The 25,174-nt window shown below is 43.2% G+C and overlaps 1 protein-coding gene across 2 annotated transcripts in view; it reads left to right on the forward strand.

Annotated features, from left to right (window-relative positions):
* SLC16A7 (solute carrier family 16 member 7) overlaps nt 1–25,174 on the forward strand; it is a 150,542-nt gene that overhangs the window by 119,636 nt on the left and 5,732 nt on the right. For both annotated transcript variants that reach the window (XM_063927371.1, XM_063927372.1), the window contains exons 4-5: nt 19,243–19,386; nt 21,153–21,956. In XM_063927371.1, the coding sequence (XP_063783441.1) occupies nt 19,243–19,386; nt 21,153–21,956 (948 nt within the window). The remainder of the gene's footprint in view (nt 1–19,242; nt 19,387–21,152; nt 21,957–25,174) is intronic.

A 25,174-nucleotide genomic window follows, 5' to 3' on the forward strand; every position in this document is an offset into this window, starting at 1 on the left:
TCATATTGTTGCAAAACAAGGTTCAAATGAGTCATGTTGTGTTTGATTCAGATTGGATTGCTTATCTGTTAAGTAGGGTAAAAGTACATTTAAAAGTTGCTGCAAAAGCCTTGATATAGTGGGGTTTTTTTTTAACTCAGGCCTAAAATAACTTCAGGGGCTTGCATGGTGTGTGATTTCTTTGTGACAAAGGAAGCCGCATGGTTTGTCCTCCATTTTGGACTAACCACATGGCCTGTCCACCATTTTGTGTAACCCTCATGGATGTGGAAGGGGGAGGAGCAGCGGCCATGTTGGGAAGGTCATTTTTCTAAATGGCTGATTTTCACTGCCAAGAATAATCAGCCCTCCCTGTTCAAAAAGAAATCACCATTTATGAGTTACCAATGCATTTATTTAACCCATTCCATAGTCAATTACAAATAGTTTCAGATGGGGCTTAATGAAAGTTAATAATAAGATGAATACTTGATGTAAGAACGACACACAGATATAAACAAAGTTTTTTTTTCTTTTACCTCTAAGATTCAGTTAACTCTGCGGCTATAAGATAGCCATTGAAATGCAAATTAACCTGTGTAACTGCTTTTTCCTAACAGTGAAAAAAAAAACACCTTTACAGGCAACCAATAGCACATAGCATTCATATGCAAATTAGAAGCACTTAATGGGTAAATGAGTCTCAGGAGACCAGTGAATGGTACATATATATAATATTATAATTATGAGTATATTTATATCAGTGTATGTTCTGCAAGATAGCTATCCAATCTGAATCATACCATTTGAATTATTGATTACTAGATTCATTTTGACCTGTACTGAAATTTTTTTTGTTGCTATTTAGTTTAAATATAGAGTTAATGATTAAGAAATAAGTGTAAGATGCACATGCAGCCTGGCCTAGTTGTAAAGGTTTATACAGAAGAAACTGTGTGTGTGTTAAGTAAGTGATTATAGTTAAATATCGCTTACATTTATAGAAGTGTGGGATTTGTAGTACTGCGGACGTACGGCCTTTGTACACGTGTCTCGGACAAAACACGGGACTGCGTACGCAACGTAGAGGCATACACTGTTACGCACACCAGTGCTAACAGGAGTATACCGGTGTATGAACAGAGAGGGAAGCGAAGCAAACGAACTCACAGACAGTATAACATAACATACACAGGAGGTGACGGAGTAACTAATAAACACAAAGTGAACGGAGAAGCCCAAAGGCTCAGGAATTGGGTGTCTCCCTAGTGTCAGGAATGCTCAGATGGAATAGAGCGGACAATGAAGCGAGGTGTAGTGATTTAACATGTGGAGCACCTGAAATGATGTTGCTAAGAGCAACAGAAAAAACCCCAAAGGGTTACCAACGGGTGTGGGAATAAACTCCTTGGTCAGAGAAAGAAATATAGACACAAGGAGAGTATCCACAATCCTAACCCCCACTTGCAGGGCACAGGTTCAGCTTACTGCCACTAAACTGACACTTGGACGCCCTGCACAGTGAGGGAGGATTAAGCAAGCAGGTCTGAGAGTACAGCCGCAAACCTGCTGGGTTCACAGAATAGCAAAAGAACCCCAGCAGGTCAAACAACTGACTCCAGTCTTACTGCTAAGTCCGGTTTGGCAGAATGAAGTACCGAATCCCAAGGCCTATTCGCAGTAAGCAACAAGTAAATACAAAGTCACACAGTACTAGCTAACTCTCTGGAACTGACTAACAAACAAAGATTCAGCAGCATTTGCCTAGCCTGAGAGGATGGTTTATATAGCAGGTGCTGTCCATGCCCCACTCAGACCTCACAGACTGTGAGCACAAAACCAGCGCCGGATTCCCTGCCGTGCACAGAGCCTGTAACCACTACACAGTAAAAACCCGGACCGGAGTATCAGCTGCGCTCAGGTTACTTCGCTAACACTTGCCTCCCGGTTGCCATGGCGACGTGGCAGCACAGAGCAGGAGATCCTAACAGTACCCCCCCTCTGACGAGGGGTCAAAGAACCCCTACCACCGGGTTTATCGGGGAACTGCGAGAAGAAAGAGCGTATCAGTCTGGGGGCATGAAGATCACAACTGCGCACCCACGACCGCTCCTCCGGGCCATACCCCTTCCAGTGCACCAAAAATGACAGCCGACCCCGAACCATCTTGGGGTCAAGAACCCTTTCAACCACAAACTCCCTCTGACCCCGTATCAGAAGAGGAGAAGGTCTTCCACTGGAAGAAGGATTACTAACCGCCAGTTTTAAAAGGGAACAATGAAATGTTTTATTGATACCCAATGAACGGGGCAGATCTAACTGAAATGCCACCGGATTGATAACCCTGGTGATCTTATAAGGGCCGATGAACCGGGGGCCTAACTTATGAGATGGCTGTCTCAACTTCAAATTCTTGGTGGACAACCAGACGAAGTCTCCTAATTTGAAGCTGCAGGGTCTTCTCCGCTTATCAAAAACCCTTTTGGTCACTAATGACACAGACACAAGGGCTTTCTTCACTTTCCTCCAAATACCCCTAAGGACCGAAACAACAGAGGAACCACCAGGTGTGGAATCCAGGGGGTCAAAAGAATTGGCCTTAGGATGATGCCCATACACACAAAGGAATGGAGAGATCCCTGTAGCAGAGTGAGCCGCGTTGTTATAGGCAAACTCCGCCATGGACAGATGAGCAACCCAGTCAGTATGACACTTGGAGACATAACACCTGAGGAACTGCTCCAAGGACTGGTTCACCCTCTCAGTCTGCCCATTAGACTGTGGATGGTAGCCTGACGACAAGCTCACAGAAATCTGGAGATCAGAACAAAATGCCCTCCAGAATTTGGCCACAAACTGGGATCCACGGTCAGAGACCACATCAAGTGGCAACCCGTGGAGGCGCACAACATGCTGCATAAATAACTCAGACAGGCGTCTGGCCGATGCAACCCAACCAGTGGAACGAAATGCGCCATCTTCGAAAACCTGTCAACGACAACCCAAATGGCTGTCATCCCCGAGGATTTGGGCAAGTCCACCACAAAATCCATGGAAATGTGGGTCCATGGCTTAGACGGAATAGAGAGTGGATGTAATGGGCCGACAGGAACCCCTCTAGGAGTTTTATTTCGGGCACAAACGTCACATGCCCGAACCCACTGATCCACATCCCTAGCCAAGAGGGCCACCACACCGCCCTAGACAGCAACTCCCGAGTTCTGGCAATACCCGGATGCCCTGCCGACCTCTTGGCATGGAATTCCAGGAACACTCGCTGTCTTAACCTAGGAGGCACAAACAAGAGACCTACTGGAAGGTCTGGAGGAGCCTGCTCCTGTGCTCTAAGGACTAATGACAAGAGGTCCTGGGTAATGCCCACTTTAATACATGATGGGGACACAATGGGCAATGGCTCCTCGGTGGTCTCTTGAACTGGAGCAAAACTCCGTGAGAGCGCATCAGCCTTGATGTTTTTTGACCCAGGGCGATATGTTATCAAAAAATTAAAGCGAGCAAAAAACAAAGCCCATCGTGCCTGCCTGGCATTGAGCCGCTTCACTGACTCTAAATATGCCAGATTCTTATGGTCGGTGAGAATTGAGACCACAAACTTAGCCCCCTCAAGCCAGTGTCTCCACTCCCCGAGGTCATCCTTTATAGCCAACAATTCCCGGTTACCCACATCATAATTCATCTCGGCAGACGAAAATTTACGGGAAAAGTAAGCACAGGGATGAAGGCGATTATCAGACACCCCCATCTGAGAGAGCACTGCCCCAATACCTATCTCAGAGGCATCCACTTCTACCACAAAAGGACCCTCTGGATCTGGGTGTCGCAGCACCTTGGCCGAGACAAATGCCCTTTTGAGATGGGCAAAGGCCGCTTTGGGCTCACAAGACCAGTGAGCAACATCCGCCCCTTTCTTAGTGAGTGCCACCAAGGGGGCCACTATAGACAAAAATCCAGCGATAAACCGTCTATAAAAATTTGCAAAGCCCAGAAAACGCTGAAGCGCCTTCAAACTAGTGGGCTGCACCCAATCTAGGACTGCCTGTACCTTAGAACCCTCCATTTGGAAACCTTCTGAGGAGATAATATACCCTAGAAATGCGATTTGCTGGACTTCAAACTCGCACTTCTCCAGCTTCGCCCCAAGCTGGTGGTCTCTGAGTTTCTGGATGACTAAGTGTACATGCTTCCGATGTTCCTCCAGGGAATGAGAGAAGATTAGGATGTCATCTAGATAAACAACTAAGAATCTATCCAAATATTCCCTGAGCACATCGTTCATGAATTCCTGGAAGACTGCCGGGGCATTAGAGAGCCCAAAAGGCATCACCAAATATTCATAATGCCCTGAGTGGGTATTAAAGGCAGTCTTCCATTCATCCCCCTCTCTTATTCGGATTAGATTGTAAGCACCGCGTAGGTCAATCTTAGAAAAAATGGTGGTAGTACGAAGCTGGTCAAACAAAACCGAAATGAGAGGCAGTGGGTACGAGTTTTTAATCGTGATACGGTTCAATTCCCTGAAGTCGATGCAGGGTCGCAACGAACCGTCCTTTTTACCCAAGAAGAAGAACCCAGACCCAACTGGGGACTGTGAGGGTCTGATAAATCCCTTAGCCAAGTTCTCCTGAATGTACTCTGCCATAGCCTGAGTCTCAGGACGTGACAGGGAGTACAACCTGCTCTTGGGAAGCTTAGCATCCGGCAAAAAATCAATGGCACAGTCATAGGGGCGATGGGGAGGTAGTACCTCCGCAACTTTTTTGGAGAACACATCCGCAAAATCTGCATAACATCCTGGCAATCCTGGCAAATTTAGCTGCGAGAGCCTGACTGGAAGACTCAAGCAACTCCTGAAGCAATCACTACCCCAACTAAGAATCTCCACAGAGACCCAGTCAAATTGAGGGTTATGGGCCCTTAACCAGGGTAACCCCAAAACCAATGGGGCAAAAGAACAGACAGTCACATAAACAGACAATTTTTCAGAGTGTGTGGCTCCAATAAACAAAGGAATTTGGCTGGTGCAGGAGGTAATTTTACCCTGGGACAATGGTTCCCCGTTTAACCCACAGATCTCAATCTCTGATGCCAAAGGTACTGAGGGAACAGAGTGTTCCAGGGTGAATTGACGGTCCATGAAAACCCCATCGGCCCCACTGTCAACAAAGGCCTCAGTCTTGACAGTTTGACCGAGGATCTCCAAAGTCACCGGAATGAGAAAAGTCTTTTTGGGAAATTCTGGCCTGACAGGATATTTCCCATCACCCTCAGGCCCTGAAGTTTTCCGTTTTTTCTGGGCAAGATACTACAACATGACCTTTATTCCCACAGTACAAACACAAACCCTGCTGTCTCCTCCGCGTCTTCTCACGCGAGGAGAGGCGGGTAGCCCCAATCTGCATAGGCTCCTCGGAATATTCCTCAGAGTCTGAGGTTCCCTTGGGAAAAAAGGAAACTGCAGTCTCCCTTTCAAGCCTACGCTCTCTCAGCCGTCTATCCACCCGGATGGATAACTGCATGAGCTGATCTAAGCTATCAGGCGAGGGATATTGTACCAGTTGGTCCTTTATCTGGTCAGAAAGGCCCCTTCGGTACTGGTTTCTCTGGGCTGGGTCATTCCACTGGGTATCATGAGCCAACCTCCGAAACTCCGTACTATAAACCTCAGCTGGCCGTCGCCCTTGCTAAAGAACCGTAATCTGAGCCTCGGCTGAAGCCATCTTGTCAGGGTCATCATACAAAATGCCCAGTACCGTAAAAATGCATCAACACTTTTAAGCGACGGACAGTCAGGCTGTAACCCATATGCCCAGACCTGTGGGTCTCCTTGTAGCAAGGAAATCACCATGCCCACCCGCTGAATCTCCGACCCAGAAGACTGGGGCCTAAGCCTGAAATATAGCTTACAGCTCTCCTTGAAACAAAAGAACTGCGAGCGATCTCCAGAAAAATGATCCGGGAGATTTACTTTCGGCTCCTTAACCCCTGAACTTGCCGCTGCTGCTGCGGGAGCTCCGCTGCTGCTGCCGGAGCTCCGCTAGCGGCCTGCGGGGTGTTCATTTTAATGGACATCTCATTAAATTGTCGAGTCAGGACCTGCACCTGATCGACCACCTGTTGCAAAGTATTTTGAGGGGTATGCTCCATATTCCCACAAAATTTCAACAGGAGTGAGGCTGCTGAATATGTTACGCACACCAGTGCTAACAGGAGTATACCGGTGTATGAACAGAGAGGGAAGCGATGCAAACGAACTCACAGACAGTATAACATAACATACACAGGAGGTGATGGAGTAACTAATAAACACAAAGTGAACGGAGAAGCCCAAAGGCTCAGGAATTGGGTGTCTCCCTAGTGTCAGGAATGCTCAGATGGAATAGAGCGGACAATGAAGCGAGGTGTAGTGATTTAACATGTGGAGCACCTGAAATGATGTTGCTAAGAGCAACAGAAAAAACCCCAAAGGGTTACCAACGGGTGTGGGAATAAACTCCTTGGTCAGAGATAGAAATATAGACACAAGGAGAGTATCCACAATCCTAACCCCCACTTGCAGGGCACAGGTTCAGCTTACTGCCACTAAACTGACACCTGGACGCCCTGCACAGTGAGGGAGGATTAAGCAAGCAGGTCTGAGAGTACAGCCGCAAACCTGCTGGGTTCACAGAATAGCAAAAGAACCCCAGCAGGTCAAACAACTGACTCCAGTCTTACTGCTAGGTCCGGATTGGCAGAATGAAGTACCGAATCCTAAGGCCTATTCGCAGTAAGCAACAAGTAAATACAAAGTCACACAGTACTAGCTAACTCTCTGGAACTGACTAACAAACAAAGATTCAGCAGCATTTGCCTAGCCTGAGAGGATGGTTTATATAGCAGGTGCTGTCCACGCCCCACTCAGACCTCACAGACTGTGAGCACAAAACCAGCGCCGGATTCCCTGCCGTGCACAGAGCCTGTAACCACTACACAGTAAAAACCCGGACCGGAGTATCAGCTGCACTCAGGTTACTTCGCTAACACTTGCCTCCCGGTTGCCATGGCGACGTGGCAGCACAGAGCAGGAGATCCTAACATACACACGTGGCGGGTTTACGCAACATGCGTAAAAGTACGCCCAGTAAGTACAAATCACACAATAGCACTGTTTCAGTTTACGCGAGACGGTAGCCACGCGATAATAGCACAAATTTGTACAGTTTCCAATATTTAGTTTAAAAACCTTTTTTTTGTATTACCTCTGGGGAAAGCTATCAGTTAACAGGAAAGGATTTTTCTGATCAGAAAACTATAGAATGTTAGTGTGGGCTGAATAGGGTGTGAATATATTGAACCCCGCTTGGTGAACTTGGTGATCTTGGTGAATCTTGGTGAAGCTTGGTGAAGCACGGTCTAGATGAATACGTGCAACGGAGTGTGATAAAGTTTTCGTGGTATTACGCTCCGGCTGTTTTGGAGCACAGTGTGGAGACTCCAGTGATCCTACCACTTATAGATAGCAAGTGTCTATGAGCGGTATGATTGGACCGCACGGTTGTGTGGGCAATACATGGCGCAACGTGATACGAAGTTTTGCATATTTGTGCGTAAATCTCGTCATCATAAGCGTTCTGTGAAGCACATACAAGCGTGATTTGTGTAAAGTAAAGGTTTAGGGAGTTTTTGCTGGTCTCTCAGGAAAATCTCCAGAGGCAGATATTCACTGGGTACCTAAAGGCCCAGGGGATATAGGTCGAAGTAGGGCCTGCAACGGCTACACGTGTCTGCTAAAAGGCGGAACCGTGCTACTCGGAGCAGAAGAAGTTAGTGGAAGAACTTTGAGGACTTCCACCGGTAGACCACTGTGTTTGGTGCATTTTAGGAAGTTTTCCCGTGTTAAAAAGGTCCACAATGGAAGCCAAGTGCACAACACAGGGACGTTCAGCAGTCAGGGTTCAGACTGCAGATTTCAGACCCAGGGGGTCAGCTCGGTTAGTAATGTGGAGGAAGTATGGTCCCCACACTGAGACCTTTTGTGATGAATGGACACGAATGACTGTGGGGGATAAAGCACCATTTCCTGGGATAGGTAGTTTTGACTCAGAGGTATTGCATAATCTAAGGCTTAGGATCTGTCTGATAAAATCTCAAAAACAAAGGATTAGACACACAAACTGTTTATATTTATGGCAGCAAGAGGGTGATATGCAGAGGGAACTAGCTTACATAGCCGGTTCCAACCCTAGCAGGAAACTGATGGCAACCGCAACACCACCACTGTATATTACAGGGGAGAAAGTGGCTACAGACAATGACATACTGATATATGCTAAGAGTAAAATTGATAAATGTAGTAATGATAATAAGAGTGAACTTAATAAATGTATTAATGCTAACCCATGCAAGTTGTATCCCATCTTAAACTTCCCTCAGGAATACAAGCAAGAAGCCGAACCCAGCACGATATCGGCACTTTCTCCAGCAGCCACCATACAGGACACCCAGGTGGGCACGGCCCAACTGGTAAGAGCAGTAGTAAAGCCCCCTAGCGGAGGGATAAGTGAGGTTGTGTCCACAGGTAAGTACGGTACAGTACATTATGCAGAGATAATTGCACCTCACATTGTAGAAGCAACCCAGAATGATGTAATTGAACTAAATCCTGTCAGGGTGATCGCAGTCCCCAATGGGAAGACTGACGCTCAGGGAATCACTCCCGTCAGGAACATTGCTATGCATTGTCCTTGGTCCCGGGCAGAATTGAGGACAATTATGTCTGAATTTCCCGATCCCAGAAAAGATCTAGTCGCATGCCAGAGGTTTATTAAAGAATTAGGTAATGCCACCGAACCCACAAACAAAGATTGGCGAACAGTGCTGCGAGTATGTCTACCTTCCAATATTGACCCTGCGAAATTTATTACTGATTGTAAATTAGACGCAGAAGTACTTCTCACTGAGGAGTACACTCAGGAGAATGTACGACAGATCAATCTGCAATTAGGAGTATATTTCCCTATTGTTGTCGAATGGAACAAAATATTTTCCATAAGACAAAAGGAAGGTGAAACGGCATCTGAATATTTCCACCGAGCACTGCAGGAAATGTCTAGATACACTGGGATCGAGGACATTAAGGAAAATGTACATCATAGAGAGGTAGCTGTGTCCGTATTAATGGACGGGTTAAAAGACACACTAAGAACCAGGGTACAAACCTCTCTACCTAACTGGAGAGGTATTTTGGTGGCTGCATTAAGAGAGTCCGCTAGTGAGCATGACCGTAATATCCAAAGAACCAGGGAAGCACAGGGAGAGCAGTTGATGGTGATGAGCATCCAAGCACTGGAAGAAGCATCAACTCGACCAAAACCCCAGGCCCCTGGCACGTGGAGGAAGCCAAGAGTTTATTATCTGTGTAAAAGGGAAGGGCATTATGCCAGCAATTGTAACAGCACACATAAATTCAGACCCCCTAGACAAGCACACGAGCAAAGTTATGATACACGTAATTGGGATCAGGGATCACATAGGAAAAATTTTGGGCCACACCTGTAGTCTGCAGCCAGTGAAGTTGATTGCTAGCCTTGGTAGTGAACCTGAGGTCATAGTTGATGTAGTTGGTAGATCATTTCTTGTAGATGCAGGGGCGGCCAGGTAAACTCTGTGATTCATCTTTAAAGTTTCCTCTTCATCTCTGACGTTCACCGACAGATTTACAGCTCAAACGTCACATATCTACTCGGTCTTTTCAGAGGTCTGCCCAACCCCAGTATATCTTACCAGCATCATTGTGCCTGGCCACGCACAGAGGGTGGAGAGTGGAAATACTGGTGAAGGGAGAATGTGCAGAGATACCGATAGACATGATGGTGTGACAGCCTGATGGTGAACGCAAATCTGACAAATTTTCTTTTTATTATTCTCTCAATCTTTTTTCATTTTCTACGGATGGTTTATTTCACACAACAGTTAAACACATGGTAATGCAAGATTTATGTTTCCTACAGAAAGGTCGCTGACTCGGAGAGAACATCGTATCACTGGAGTGTCTGTTCCAGGAAGGTTGAGAGGCAGCACTGTTGAGATGGCACCTGAGCACGGAGAACAACAAGACTAGAGGCGGTTGTCGTACCAGTTTTTCTTTTTCCTTTTTATTATTTTCTCCATTACCCTCTTTGCCTCCCCCTTCCTTGCTCCTTTTTCTCTCCCCATAACAAGATGGACTTACCCCAAGAGACTGCATTCCGGGTTTTCCTGTTGACCCTGTTGTTGACCAGAGCAGTCTGTTTCGGTGAGAGTACCAGAGAGGTCGAGAAAGGATCTGTAATGGGTTCTGATGGCAAGGACGGATTTGTAGAATTCCAAGAGCAACACATCCATCGAGCAAAGGCGAGTATCAGAAAACGAGCTAGTAGTCAAGAAACTAGGAGGCACTGTGAAGGGTTATTGGCTGAGGAAAATTGTATTTGTAGAAACTGTGAAAACATAGTTGAGGACGGGTGCATCCAGAGATGTCAGTCCAGCCTTAATATCAACATGGACCGTCATCCATTGAGTGATTATCACTCATTAGTGGGTAAGGTTTTAAACCAAACAGAATGCTGGGTGTGCTCACAAGTACCTCAAGGTCAGAGCAAGTCAGGACTAGTACCGTATCCATTAACAATAGATGAGGTACTTGAATTAAGGGGTGGGAGACCGGTGGACAAGAAATTTTATATTTCTAGGCCCCCTAGTTTGAAGCTCCACCAATATCATGTGGATAGATCCTTAGTATATTTCAACATTTCCAATTCCCGAAAGCCGGGAAATTGGGAAGTGACATGGAATAACCAAACCATGGCATTTTCACACAGAGCCGACAGAAAGCCCGTAGACTCAGAACGTATACGCCAAATAGCCGACGGTGGAAGGTATTTTCGGTATAGGTATACTCTAGGAAGTAGGACCATGCGGGTTGGAGAAGTATCACCAGGGTACTGTGCGCATATCATACAGCCTGATACGTGTACTGAACAGATGAGAGAGTTAGGGATAGGATTTTTCACTTGGAAGGTTTGCAATATGGTAATGTCATATTCTGTCCCATATGTTCTCCCCGATGATGCTTATTTCATATGTGGGAGGAAGGCTTATAAGTGGCTTGCCCCAAACTCAGAGGGATTGTGTTACATTGGAAGAGTGTTGCCAGAAGTAATGACCATAACCCAAGATAAGATGAAAGACGTTCACCGCAATGCTCAAGCTCCTTACACTCATACTCACTATGAACACATCGTTAAGAGACACCTTATAGATAGGACAGAGCACGCAGCCTCTGATTTGATCCACGAATCCACCGGGATTCAATTCCTGCTCGCGTTAGATATCACCCGTACCGCCAGAGGAATTATAAATTATAGGTATATTCATGCGCTAGCGAACCTGATAGATAATATCACCGAGATGTATGATGACACCTTCAGGTATACAGGGAGGGAGTTGCAAGCTTACAAAACGGAACTGATCCAGCACAGGATGGTTCTAAATTATATCACAGCGGTGACAGGCGGGTACTGTGTCACCTTGGCAACTCAGTATGGTGTGAAGTGCTGCACGTACATTACAAACAGCACTGATGACCCAACCGAGATCATAGATCAAAAGATGGACGATATTTTGCAATTGAAGTGGGAGTTCAGGAGGAGACACAACCTTACCCTTACTTCTGTGAGTAATGAATTGACCGGCTGGGTCTCATGGTTGAACCCACGAAATTGGTTCTCAGGTTTAGGAGAATGGGCTCAAAATGTTATCGAGAGTGTAGGAAAGTTTCTCCTTTGTATCCTGGGAGTTGTCATAATGATTGCCTTGATATTTAGGTGTGTTCGAGTTTTAACGCGGCGCAAGCGCAGTACCAAAGTGATGAGTTTGAGGAGCGGGGGCATTGTTACAACAACTGATTTAATTCATGACCCATCGATAGAGACAATGTTGTGATAAGACGTGATTCCACGGTCCGTTTCTTTCACCCGTTTCTCCTTTGTTTTCCCTCAGCGAAAATACATCCATCTAGAAAAGACTTTAATGGACACTCTAAAGACTTTGATGGACACTCTAAAGACTTTGATGGACACTCCAAAGACTTTTATGGACCCTCAAAATACTTTGATTAACACTTTCAGCAAAGATACACCCATCCGGACAAGACTTCAACCAACACCCAAGAACGATTGCACAAATGTTATGTGATTGTATTTGTGATACGTGTCTCATCTTCATCTCTACAACCTTCAGGTAGTGACACACATAGTCGACAGGAGATATATATATATACACATATTAGCATTCACATGTGTTTCCCCCTCCATGTATCATCAACTAAATGTGCACCCCATTTGTTGGAACAAGAAGCCGAAAAGAGCTCGGTAGTGTTTGTTGGCCCAATTACAGACCCTTAATACGGGATGAGAAGGATTTAATGTATACTTCGCAATACCTCGAAGCTTATCTAGAACATGTATGGCACGATGATACATGCCCCCTCAGACATGGATTTCATACATACATGCTTTTACTATCCCACTAGGTATTCCCGCCTACTCCTCTCCTCCTACCATCCAATTATTTTATAGATATTGTATTATATATTTTTCTGTTTAATGTTTAGATAGTGGCAGTTATTGTTGACTGCCAAAGGGTGGACTGTCAAAGTCGGAAAATATCGTAATGCATATGCATTGTACTAACCCCATGCACATGCCCGCTGCTCGTGCACTCAGTCCTCCGTTCGTGCACATATCCGCAATTTGCGTAGGATCGCTCCGGCGATCATGCGCGTGATATGGGTATTTACGGCGGAGTTTGTGAGTGTGTAGAGGGTTATTAGAACATTACATATTTAACCCAAATAGTGCACATTGTACACATAGCCCCCTGCACCACATCAGAAAGATATAGCTGTTTAAAATGATAACAGAACAAAGGGATTCACCTTTACAGGATAGGAGGGGACAGAACAAGGTTACAAGGTGTTGTTTGGTATCCAGCTGTAGGGTATTTTAAGGGAAACATTCTGGTGTTGGTTTGAGGAAAATCGCATGTTCCTGAGGATAGTTAGATGCAGAAGCAGAATATAGGTTTAAACTTTATTTACTATATATTATGTATGCGGGGGGAATCCAGAGGAGACCACCCACAAGAGCAGTTGAGAAAGACATAGCCCACCTTTTCAAATCAACCTATGACCTCTCCCGTAATGAAAAGGTACATCTCTGTGTCCAATAGACAAAGGGATTACAGTGACCATTGTATTGCTTTGGATGAAGTGAATAAAGAGAGCTTGCAGCAGGCTTGGACACACAAGACTCTGAACGCTATCTGTATGACCAGCGGAGGACCGACTCGGGTTGCGCTTGCGAATATTCTCACGTATGTACATTCTCTGTGGCCATTATTCTGTTTATATTTATTTGTTAGCCTGTAGTGTATGATTTGTATTGTTTTACCTTTTGGAATCAATCCACTGTGGCCTTAGAACCCTGTGGTTTCAACTACAAATCGGTGTGGTGTCTTCACTTTCCTGCAAGGGGGGTTTAAAGTGTATTTATCTGTATAAGGTGTATAAGTATTGATAAGGTGTACGCACTGCGGGTACTTTATACCGTTAGTGCTACTTAAGGTTTAAGAGATAACATCGTTGCAGTACTTTGCTGCTAAGGGTTCAAAGTATAATCATATCAGTGCATTATATCATTAACAAGGTTTAAAGGTTATCAATTGTGTGTGCGCTCGCTGTGTGTTCTCTGTACACTCAGCGCGGCATGGGTACGCCAAGTGCGTACCACGTGCAGGACTCTGTACGCAAATAGCGTACAAAGTGCGTAGCACGTGTATTCAGTCTAGCGGCCATAGCGGCTCCACAGTAAAAGTGTATTTAGAGGTATAGCTTTGCGGTCTAAGGTAATATCGACATTATCACACACTATAGTTTAGCTTCACCAATAGTGTCGCACAAATGAGTCAGAAATATGTATTATTATTTTTTATATCACACACCGGCAGTTACAATGTTGCACAAATGAGTCATAAATATATATAATAACTGCACACACTGACTGCACCGACAGCACCGCACAAATGAGTCAGAAATATGTAAAAGTTTTTTTTATATCACACACCGGCGGTTACAGTGTCGCACAAATGAGTCAGAAATATAATAATTGCACACTGCAGTTGACTTCACCTACAGCATTGCACAATACGTGTATAAGTAGGAAATAATTGGTAGTGTCACAGTACTTATTAAAAAAAATTGTATAGTACTCTGGGGTACAGCACAAACAAAAAAATATATTTTTTTACAATTATCATTTTAGGTTTTTTGTTTTTAGCTTTTATCAATTTAATTTTACACTGGTGCAGAGACCCTGGATGGATGGACAGATCAACCCTTTCAGATACAGCAGGCAGAGAGAGCACTCATTTTTCAGATACAGCAGACAGAGTACCCGCCCCATGCCATGCCAAACAACACAGTGACAGTACTGGAGATGGATATATCCATCCAGTACCCTCTCCACAGTTGAAGTGAAGATGGCACAGATGCACAGGACTTGTATAGAATCCAAAATCCATGAGAATCCAACAGCAGGAAGATGTCGTTCTGCCTCGCTTTGGGATCCGAGTAAGGTGGAAAGTCCAAAACCGGACTCGGATCCCAGATCGGATCGCAAAGCTCGGGTGGGTTCAGTTCCTCGGAAACTGAATCCGATCATCCCTAAATATTAGCAGTATTTATTACCAGTGTGGAACATCTTTGGCAGTTTAACAATTACATAATAGATTTTTTATAAAATGGGTAGGTACTTTGCAACATAATAAATCCCGTTAAAACAATTGGACAAAACATATCACATGACTGCAGTAGCTTGCCACACCTGTATATATAAAAAAAGCCTCACTCGCCCAGAGATCACAGAGAAATGCAGCACAGCACAGCACTGCCTCACTGTGATCACACCAAAAACTTGTGACAGTAAAATGTGATCAAAAGTCAAAATTACCACATAGCCTACCTCAAAGCACCTTGGATCAATCTTCACCAAAGATGACAGGTACATAGATGGTTGCTGTATAATTAAAGGTAGAAAATATCTTATTATATCAGGCTACTCAGAAAAAACATTGCGGTTTACAGTCTCTGATATATTTGGATAAATATCTAACATTTATGCCAAGCCAAGTTCTGCTAGTAGTGTGAGAAACTCAGAAAATGAGAAAATGAGGCAAAAGCAAATAGTGTTATACATAATGCCTGGTATGGTTTACTTTGTTATTAGAATGCAGTAGACATTGAAATACCTAAAGAATATCTGCAATATGTATCAGAATGACATGTAAATTTCAGTATAATTTCTTGATATTGCATCACTATGAAGTGACAGGACTATAGCTGTGTGTCAATTATGTGTACAGTACCTTGCAATTCCTTCTTTATATTTAAATCCCTAACTTTAATACTTTATTTCCAAATCCAGCCCAGTACCCCCTTCTTTCAGTCGCATGGCTTATAGTGTACAGTATATGAGCTCAATAGAAAACATCATTCTAAAGCTTCTGCAATAACATCTGATTAATATTATCTTATTTTCCATGAATAAAGTTGGTCATAGTGCTTTGCTATTTTGCTCATAGGCAAACATAAGGGGGGTTGCCCGGAAACCCCTCTATTTAAGCCTATGGCTTAAATTATGACAATTATGGCAATAGTATATAATATGATTACTAGAGCTGCCACCACATCATGCAGTGTAAGGGACAGAGCAGAGCTGCTCCGCATTCCCAATGGTAGCAGCTTCTTTTGCAGAGTTTGCTCTATATATGGATCTGGGCCCACAATCAGTGCATTGGACCAGAGAGTAGCTGCCAAGTAGAAGAGACAGGTGCCTTACCATGAGGAGGAAGAATGTGTGCTTAGAAAGTGCAGTTCTGTCTCCTACTGGTTCTATTATGTTTGTGTATTTATTTATTATGGGATGTTTAACCTTTTCCTGACCACTTATGTTATATATATTAGTTAAATATGTTTGATACAGCCGATACTATAGACAGACCCGGCACTACCCGCTCAGCAAAGGGATGCAAAGCCAGGTAGGAGAGGCGCTCTGCCTGCTTTGCTTCCCTGTGCTGCGCCTGGGACCCTACTGCTGCTGCCGGCTGCTGTGCCTGTCACACTGACAGGCAGCGGTGCTGGAAGCATGATGAAACCTCCTCCTTCCCCTGACAGCGTTATGTCACAGTCCATCATATCCTTTATATAATTAAGTGACAAGACCAAGCCCACCTATGCCATGACTAAGACCCTGATAGGGTAGAAACGCATCGGCGGCACTAGGTGGATTTGATCATGATCGTGTTAGAACCAGGAGACGTTCATATTATATAGTGCGAATATTGGGAGGATCAGCGGCATAGGAGGGTATTATGTGTATAAGCGGCACCACTACCGGGGACATTATGTTTATAAACAGCACTACTATACGTGGCGTGAAGTGAATAAGATTGTGCTACTGTGAGGCGTAATTTGAAATGGGTGTACTATTGTGTGGCCACGCACCTTCCTTGTGAGACCACACCCTTTTTTTTATGTGCGCTGTCCCTTTGTAAAATATGGGAGGGCGCAAATTAATAGTTTGCGCGGGGGGGGGGGGGGCGGGCGCCGAACAACCTAGCACCGGCCCTGACTATAGACCATCTATTCTGTTAAATATTAATACTGTATTCCACATAGTATCCAGTGTATAAAAAGACCAATGTGTGCATTAATGTCCAGGGTCAGTACTAGGTACAGTATTTCTACTGCTCCCACAGACTCCCACACTTGCTCCAAACACATAGAAACCCCCCTCTGGAAATCCTGTGTTTGAACCTGTTGCTTTAGAAACATTCACTTTTCAATAAAAAAAATTTCAGAAATGAGTTGTTATTGATTCTGAAGCAGTATAAACAAAGGATCATACAGTGTATAATGTCATAATATAGTTATGAAAAGACATAAATGACACTTAGTGTCCTGTAGAAATATGAAACAAATAATACTTGCAGTAAAAAAAAATTACATATATTAACCACCAATACAGTTAAGAAATAAAGGTCACAATAGAAAATTCAAATACATAAATTGAGAAAAATGCCAGTACCATGCGGACTTCAATTAATTTTTATTGTTCTTAAGGTAAAAATCAGTCTACTAACTGCATTATTATTGTGTCTGAAAAAATAGTTTTCACAGTGTTACATCTGTCCGGTTTCATGGTTAAACATTATTCTTCCCTTTTTTCTACCATAAGAGGTCTATTTATCAATGTCTACTGTGCAAAAGTGTTACAAATGTGCCTAGTGAATCACTTCATTAGTACACTGTCAGAAATGTTTCCAGAGTTTATAAACGTCCTCAGCATGCAAGGTAAATTCAACTTAAAAGCATCAACCAAGACCAATAGAATTCCTAACTAAATAAGTGCCTTAAAACTTTTCAGAGCTCACATAGAAAGTGCAGATTTATTTAGTATAGAGAAAATTCAAGCAGAGAATAGTGCCATAATTGGGCATGGCCATCAATGTACATTTGAATATATTACAAAACATAACCAGAGAATTTTATTACAATTTGACGCCTCCTTGTTTCAATGTTAAATGTTACATGCTCATGATAATTACAGTTTCTTTTTTTGTATGATGGGCTGGAGTTTTCATCCCATGCCTCTATTGTACAGTATGTAGTTAGTCTTCCACTGTATCTTTACTTTTAAAATCTTCTACATTCTCTCTTTATTCATTGATCACTAAAGAGTGCACACCTTACTCAAATTTTACATGGAGGTAGCTCACCTTTAAATGTTATTACACAAAGCAACATTTTAATTATGTTAAAATGCAAATATGTACTTTCTGGTAAATGTATACCAATTAAAATACAAAAGTCCTTGTCAGCACTTTCAAGATTTTGAAAATATATTTGAACAAATAATAGCAAGGAAACATTGGGGCTAATTCAGAGCTGATCACTAGGGTGCGATTTTTGCATCCCTGCGATCAGGTAGTCGCCACCTACATGGGGAGGGGGAATTCGCTGTGTAGGGGTGCGATCACATGTGCAGGAGAGCTGCACAAACAGAAGTTTGTGCAGTCTCTGCACAGCCCAGGACTTACTCAGCCGCTGCGATGATTGGGGCCGGAGCTGACGTCAGGAATCCTCCCTCCAAAGGCCTGGTCCCTCCTGCGTTTTCCAGGACACTCCTCAAAAACGCTCAATTGCCACCACAAACGCCCTCTTCCTGTCAACCTCCGTGCGTTCACCGTTGTTATTGGATTCCCATCATGCCATCCCATCGCTGCCCGGCACTCCCTGTCGCTGCGGACCATTGGGCCTGCGCTTTGCAGTGCATACGCATGCACAGTTCAGACCTGATCGCCCACTGTGCGAAAACGCACAGCAGTGATCAGGTCTGAATTGGCCCCATTGGTCTCTATTTGCAGTTGGCTGCATTTTTGGCACAAATGCAAGTGGCAAACACAGTGATAAATACAGAATGTATGGGTTTTCCTGTGTGTTAATCTCCCAGACAGTGCATTTTTCTTGCAGACTTTCCCTTGCAGCTGCTGAAGAAAAGTCTTCCTTCAGGGCTTAATGTGCAGGGTAATCCCTGCCAATTGAATCAGGCAATGCGCATAATTAGATTCCCTTCTTAGTGTTCTAAACTCAAACTTGCCTTTCACATTCTGCCTAGCTTTAAGAAACACTCATGTTTATATAAAGGGACTTGATTATACATGTGCAGTAAGGAAATGTGTAAAATTATTCTGCAAAGTAGGACGTCATCCAACTCTAGATGCTGACTCCCTAGTTTAACCACTTATGCTCAATTTTTATAGAATAAGTTTTATATTTCTGATTTGTTTTTACCAAAGTATCTGACAAAAGGGTGATCATCAATCTGTTTGACTTTAAATTTCTGCAAGAGGAACGGTTTATTGTCAGTTATTTATGTCAAATTACAGGGCTATTTACTAACAAAGTGTTAATCGGCAGTAGCCCATAGCAAACAATCACCAATTCCTTTTTTATTGAGCTTCTGCAAGTCAGAAAATGTAGGCAATTGCTGGAGTGGTTGCTACCAATTTATGCTATGTAAGTTAATAACTTACTATTTAAATAGTAAAATAATTGTCAGTGGTAAATCATTTTCATATCATCATTACTTTATTACTTTCCTATAGGTCCAATAAGCAGCATCCTGGTAAACAAGTATGGCAGTCGTCCAGTTGTATTAGCAGGAGGTTTGCTATGCTCCTTGGGAATGATTTCTGCTTCTTTCTGCAACAGTGTCCTTGAGCTATACATATGCATTGGTGTTGTTGGTGGTGAGTAACAATAATAAATATCCTTTAGTTACCTGTGTTGTGTTTATCAGTCAATGGGAAAGTATGTTACATATAAAATAATGTTTTCATTTTGAATGTTATATACTGACCTCAATAATCATGCAGAAATGTAGTGCTTAAACATTCTTTGTTATAAGTGTTAACATAACATAGCTCCCATTTAGCAAATCAATGTGTGTACAACAATATTAATTAGAGGAACACAAGCAAATTGGCAAAGATTTTTCCAATAAATTTAAAATAAGACATAACAATTGCCATCCATCCCAATGTGACCTAAAGCATAATAGTTACTATTTTTTAGAATTTATAATTATCTATTCATAGCTCCATTGATAATCTAATGATATAAAGAAATAGCATGCCATTCAGTTTGATGCTCCACCCTGCATGGTAACAGCTGCTCTGTATACTACTCATATTTCCATGCAGTTGTACAGTCTGTATAATGAACTGTACATTGCATAGCAATAATTACTAGCTGAGACTACCTATAAATGTAATACACTTACGTGTATTGGGATGTGGTTAGTATGCCAGCTGTTGTGATTCCAGGTGTTGCAATACTAATGCTGGAATCCCGACACCCATCAGAATACCAACGCCGGAAGGTCAGGGGGGCGTTACCGGAATCCCAACAGCTGGCATCCTGACCATAAGTATATAGGGTGGATTAGGGTTAAGGCTGGGGGTTAGGTTTAGGTACCACCCTTGGGGGATTAGGGTTAGGCTGCAGGGGAGGGGGGAGGTTAGGGTTAGGCCCCGAGGAGGGGGGCTAGGGTTAGGCACCACCAGGTGAGGTAAGGTTTAGGTACTAAGAGGGGAGGGTTAGGGTTAGGCTGCCAGGAGGGGGGTTAGGTATAGGCACCACCGGGGAAGGAAGATAAAGTAAGGCACCAAGGGGCAGGTTAAGGATAGGCTGCGGGATTGGAGGCTTAGGGGTAAGGGACAGGAGATAGCATACTTACCTTGCCCCTGTTGGGATTTAAAGTATCGGGATGTCATCATCAGTATTGTGACCACTGGCATCCCGTCCGCCGGTCACACATACCGATCCCAGTGTATTAAAAAGGCAGGATACATGGGTTTATAAAATAGAATGGGGTAATTTAAAAAAAATACATTATAAAAAGTCATAAAAGATGTGGATTAAGGTAGATTTTTTATTTAACAGGAAAACATATCCATTTCTGGCCATTTCAAGTATTGTTGGTTATATGTGAAGTAACAAAAAAATTTTAAAGTATTTTCAATTACGTAATAGCAAAATTTGGTGCAGATAAAAAATATTATAAAATTTAATGTGGCATAAGTGTAATTTAAGAAAAATGCACAATAGTATCACAGGGAAATAGATCCCACTGAGAAATCAGGCGCTATAAACACTTAAAAATAATTTAGTAATTAAAAAAGCACCTTTGTGTAATTTATTTTATTTTATACTGTAGCTGCTCCTTTATGGCAAACTGGATGCCTAAACATAGAAATAGCGTAATGTTTGTATAGACTCAACAAATAAAAAGTGCTTAATAATTTAAGAAAAAAAATACATATAAATATATGAAAATAAGTAAATATAGAAGTTTCTATCTCACATGAGTTTTGTCCTATTTCCATTTCTCTATAAAAGGGTTCATGAATGAGCATTGCACAATTTGCTATTTTACACTTAGCTTGATGTTCGTTAGTGTTTCTTAATAATGCATTATGATTTACCTAGGTTTTATTTTTTTTTTTTCTTGTAGGTTTTGGATTAGCATTTAATCTTCAGCCTTCTCTAACAATTATTGGAAAGTATTTTTTCAAAAAACGCCCAATTGCAAATGGACTGGCTATGGCAGGAAGCCCAGTATTTTTGAGCACATTAGCTCCTCTTAATCAATTTTTGTTCAATATATTTGGTTGGAGAGGGAGTTTTTTAGTTTTAGGGGGGCTCCTATTAAACTGCTGTGTGGCTGGATGTCTCATGAGGCCAATTGGACCTAGACCAGTAAACAAAGATGTGGAGAAGGTGCAACAAAAAGCTGATCAGAACCAAAACACTAAGTTGACAGTATGCCAGCATATTAACAAATATTTAGATTTGTCACTTTTTAAACACAGGGGGTTTCTTATTTATTTATCAGGGAATGTCATCATGTTCATTGGATTCTTTGCTCCAATAGTTTTCCTAGCACCCTATGCTAAGCATATGGGTATTGATCAATATTCATCTGCATTTCTTCTGTCCATTCTAGCTTTTGTAGATATGTTTGCAAGGCCTACAATGGGAATAGTTGCAAACTCTAAATACATTCGTCCAAAAATACAATATTTTTTCTGTTTTGCCATTATGTACAATGGTATTTGCCATGTTTTGTGCCCATTAGCTAATGACTATACTGGACTAGTGGTCTACTCAGTATTTTTTGGCTTTGCCTTTGGCATGGTAAGCAGTGTATTATTTGAAACATTGATGGACATTGTGGGAGCAGCAAGATTTTCAAGTGCTGTTGGACTTGTAACCATTGTGGAATGTATCCCGGTTCTTATTGGGCCACCTTTAGGAGGTAAGAATGTCTATACCTTTCTGTAAACTTTTTATGATGCCAAGCAAAAAAGAACATCTATCTATCTATCTATCTATCTATCTATCTATCTATCTATCTATCTATCTATCTATCTATCTATCTATCTGTCTAAAATAGAAAACAGAAGCTGTGTAATTGAAGCACACACTGATTATGAAAATGTACACTATGGTTTAATTTAATTTGTCATGATGACCACAGACCAGTATCTGCCATACAGTTCTTGTTCATACAGTGCACTGATGAAGTTGCTCAGCTCCTCACAGAAGCTTTCCAAATAGCACTATCGCTAACTGAGACTGTTTCCCTAATCATTAGACAGCTTTTTGGCTTTGGTCACACAGACAAATACCCCAGACAGTCTTTTATACCTTAGACCCCCCCCCCCCTCACACCCACACACACATACTGACATGCATGCAACACTCTCACCCGGCCTTTTTAAGGGGTATCCTCACAGATCCTCTGTTTAATCAGTCACATGCTGTCAGCTGCATCAAGCTGTATGGGAGAGATACACTGACATTAATAATACAGGTAAAGGGTTCAGTAGGATTTACCGGCGGTTGGAAATCCGGATGTCAATATACAGACACCGGCATCCTGGTCGCTAGTATGTCAGCAGTGGAGTGAGCGCAAAGAGTCCCCTTGCTGCAGGCTAAGTGGCTCGCTGCACTCCCCACAGGTTCTTTTCCCACTCTATGGGTGTCATGGACCCATGGGTCGAAATAGCCCAGTTGTGCCGGGATTCTGGTGTCGGTATCCTGAACGCTGGGAATCCGACCAACAGTAATTTGAATGAATACCGAGGGAAGACATTTTCTGTCCTCCAAATATGTGACTTTCCTGGGTTTGTCAGCTAAACACCCCTGTTTCCTCTGTAGAACACTACTCCTATTGCAACATATCCTTCCCCAAGCATCGGCAAGTCAGGCGACGTGGTGCTCACAAGGAGTGCACATTTTTGGAAGAGGGCATTTGCGCTTTTATGTAAGATCCCAGGCCTGCTCCACTTTAAACCTAAATCACTGAGAACCACCTGGTAACCTTGGTGTTCACCTCCTGGTTGCTCTGCACTCATTGTAACAGTGATGGTCCGTTATCAAGTAGAATTTCCTCCCCAGCAAATAGTACTGAAGTGACTCTATGGTGCACTTTATGGTCAGGCACTCCTTCTTTACCATAGCATAATTTTGTTTCCACAACATCAACTTCCTGCTCATATGCAACAGTGTATGCTCTACCCCCTTGCTTTCCTGGGACAGGATTGCGCCCAAGCCATCATCAGGGGCATCTGTCTGGAGGAGGAATCTGCAGGCAATTTCAGATGCCTGTAGTACCAGAGAGGTACACAAGGCCAGATGAAGATCTGCCCTTGCTATTTCTACAAGTCTGGTCCACTCCACCGGATCATGACAGTATTTTTTAAACAAGACTGTTAATGAAGCTGCTCTAGTCACAGAGTGACTTACAAAACGCCTCTAGTAACCTACCAAGCCCAGGAAGGTTCTCAACTGCAACTTGATCTTAGACTTAGACCAATTCTTGACTGCCTCAACCTTTCTTATCTGAGGTTTCATTTAGGGTTAGCTGTGGAGCCTTCAGAACTCAAAGAGGCTAAACCCTAAGTAGAACCCTCTTCCGGGTTTTGTCCTCACCCAGGTGCCCCCTTAAACATGGGTATGTTCTGCTTTTAAAACTAGAGGGACATGTACTTGGGACACCACTAGATAGGCACTCATTTTTAACCACAAAGTAGGGTTTTCCTCCTGAAGGTGGAGCTACACATGGCCTCTCATTTACATCAGTCACCACCTCAAATGCTTGCTACAGGGTAGTATCATTAACTTAGTCTTGTACAAGTGGTAAAATTAAAATTGTCTGTACCGGTGACCAATCTGTGTCTTCATTGGTCCCAGGAATGGACTCACCCATGGGCTCCCCCAGGAGAACCGCTAACAGTCAGTCTGTGTTCTCTAACCAGTATGATTTCTAAGTTGACTTGCTTGCGGTTGCTGCAATGGAAATTCCACTGTCCTGAGGTGTATATCTTGCATAACCATTGAGACCGAAAGCCTCGTTGTCTTAGTTGCTAGTATGTTTGGTTGAACTTGCTACCAGATCACCTCCTGGAATAACAGAAACTCACATACAAATATAGCTGAAGGCCCAGCCATTGTCTCAGTTGCCAGTATGTCTGGGTTGACTTGTTCCCAGATCACCTGCTGGAACAATGGATAGTCACATCCTGACATAATTGTATAAGGCAGCTCAGGGGCTAAGGGTGACTGGAAGGAGGGTCCTCTCATATTCTTCAGATGTCCCATGAATACACAGGACCTTCACTTTTGGATGCTGAAGTGCCATTTCTCCTAGAATTAGTGAATCTGACGCAAGAGTAAGCTCACTACCAGTGTCCACCAATGCCAGGACCATGTATGGGTTAAAAAGAACTGTTTCACGAAATAATCCATTGCCCTCCTTTGGAACACTTGTAGTACCAAAGGGTGCAGGTGCACCATACACCGTTAAAATTATTATAACCATAATATAATATTTGAGGTTCTTGGCATATATTGGCCAGTATATGAGCCTGCCCACCTGCTTCACGGTGACCTCATCGGACAGGTCCCTAACACTATAGGGGTTCACCTCCAGGATGCAGAGCACCCCCAGACCACCCCAGCCAAACCACCCCAGGGCATCACACAGAAAAAAGGATAGAAGTGAAAGATCAGTGTTAAGCAAATGAAAGAGGCTGCTGAATGTAAAAGAAAAGTAGAGGACAGCAGTAAAGTGTTAGAATGTGAAGTTTAGCTGAGCAGTGTTAGAAGTGTAAAAAATATGTGAAAAAAGCTACATAAATATAAAACAAACACAATGTGATATAAGTGTTAAACGTAAATGTAAGGTGGTGATGCCCCAAGGTGGCCAAGCCAGAGCAATATAGGGAGCTCCACGCCCCAAAAGCTCACCCCCAAACTGACTTTGTATATAATTAAAAAGATCATACCTATGTCTTTTGTGCAGTCAGAATGTGCTGGTTCCCTGTTTAAAAGCCTGAGAGGCAGTGGGTGGGGTGCTAATCCAGAGATGAGGGCTGTCCCAATCCCTCAGGTGTGTATACACACACATAATATAGAGTATATGGAAACGGGGCCTGGACTGCACACCCTAGCTTATTATAATGGGATGTG

The sequence above is a fragment of the Pseudophryne corroboree genome, chromosome 6, assembly GCF_028390025.1.
Source record: "Pseudophryne corroboree isolate aPseCor3 chromosome 6, aPseCor3.hap2, whole genome shotgun sequence".
NCBI lineage: Eukaryota > Metazoa > Chordata > Amphibia > Anura > Myobatrachidae > Pseudophryne > Pseudophryne corroboree.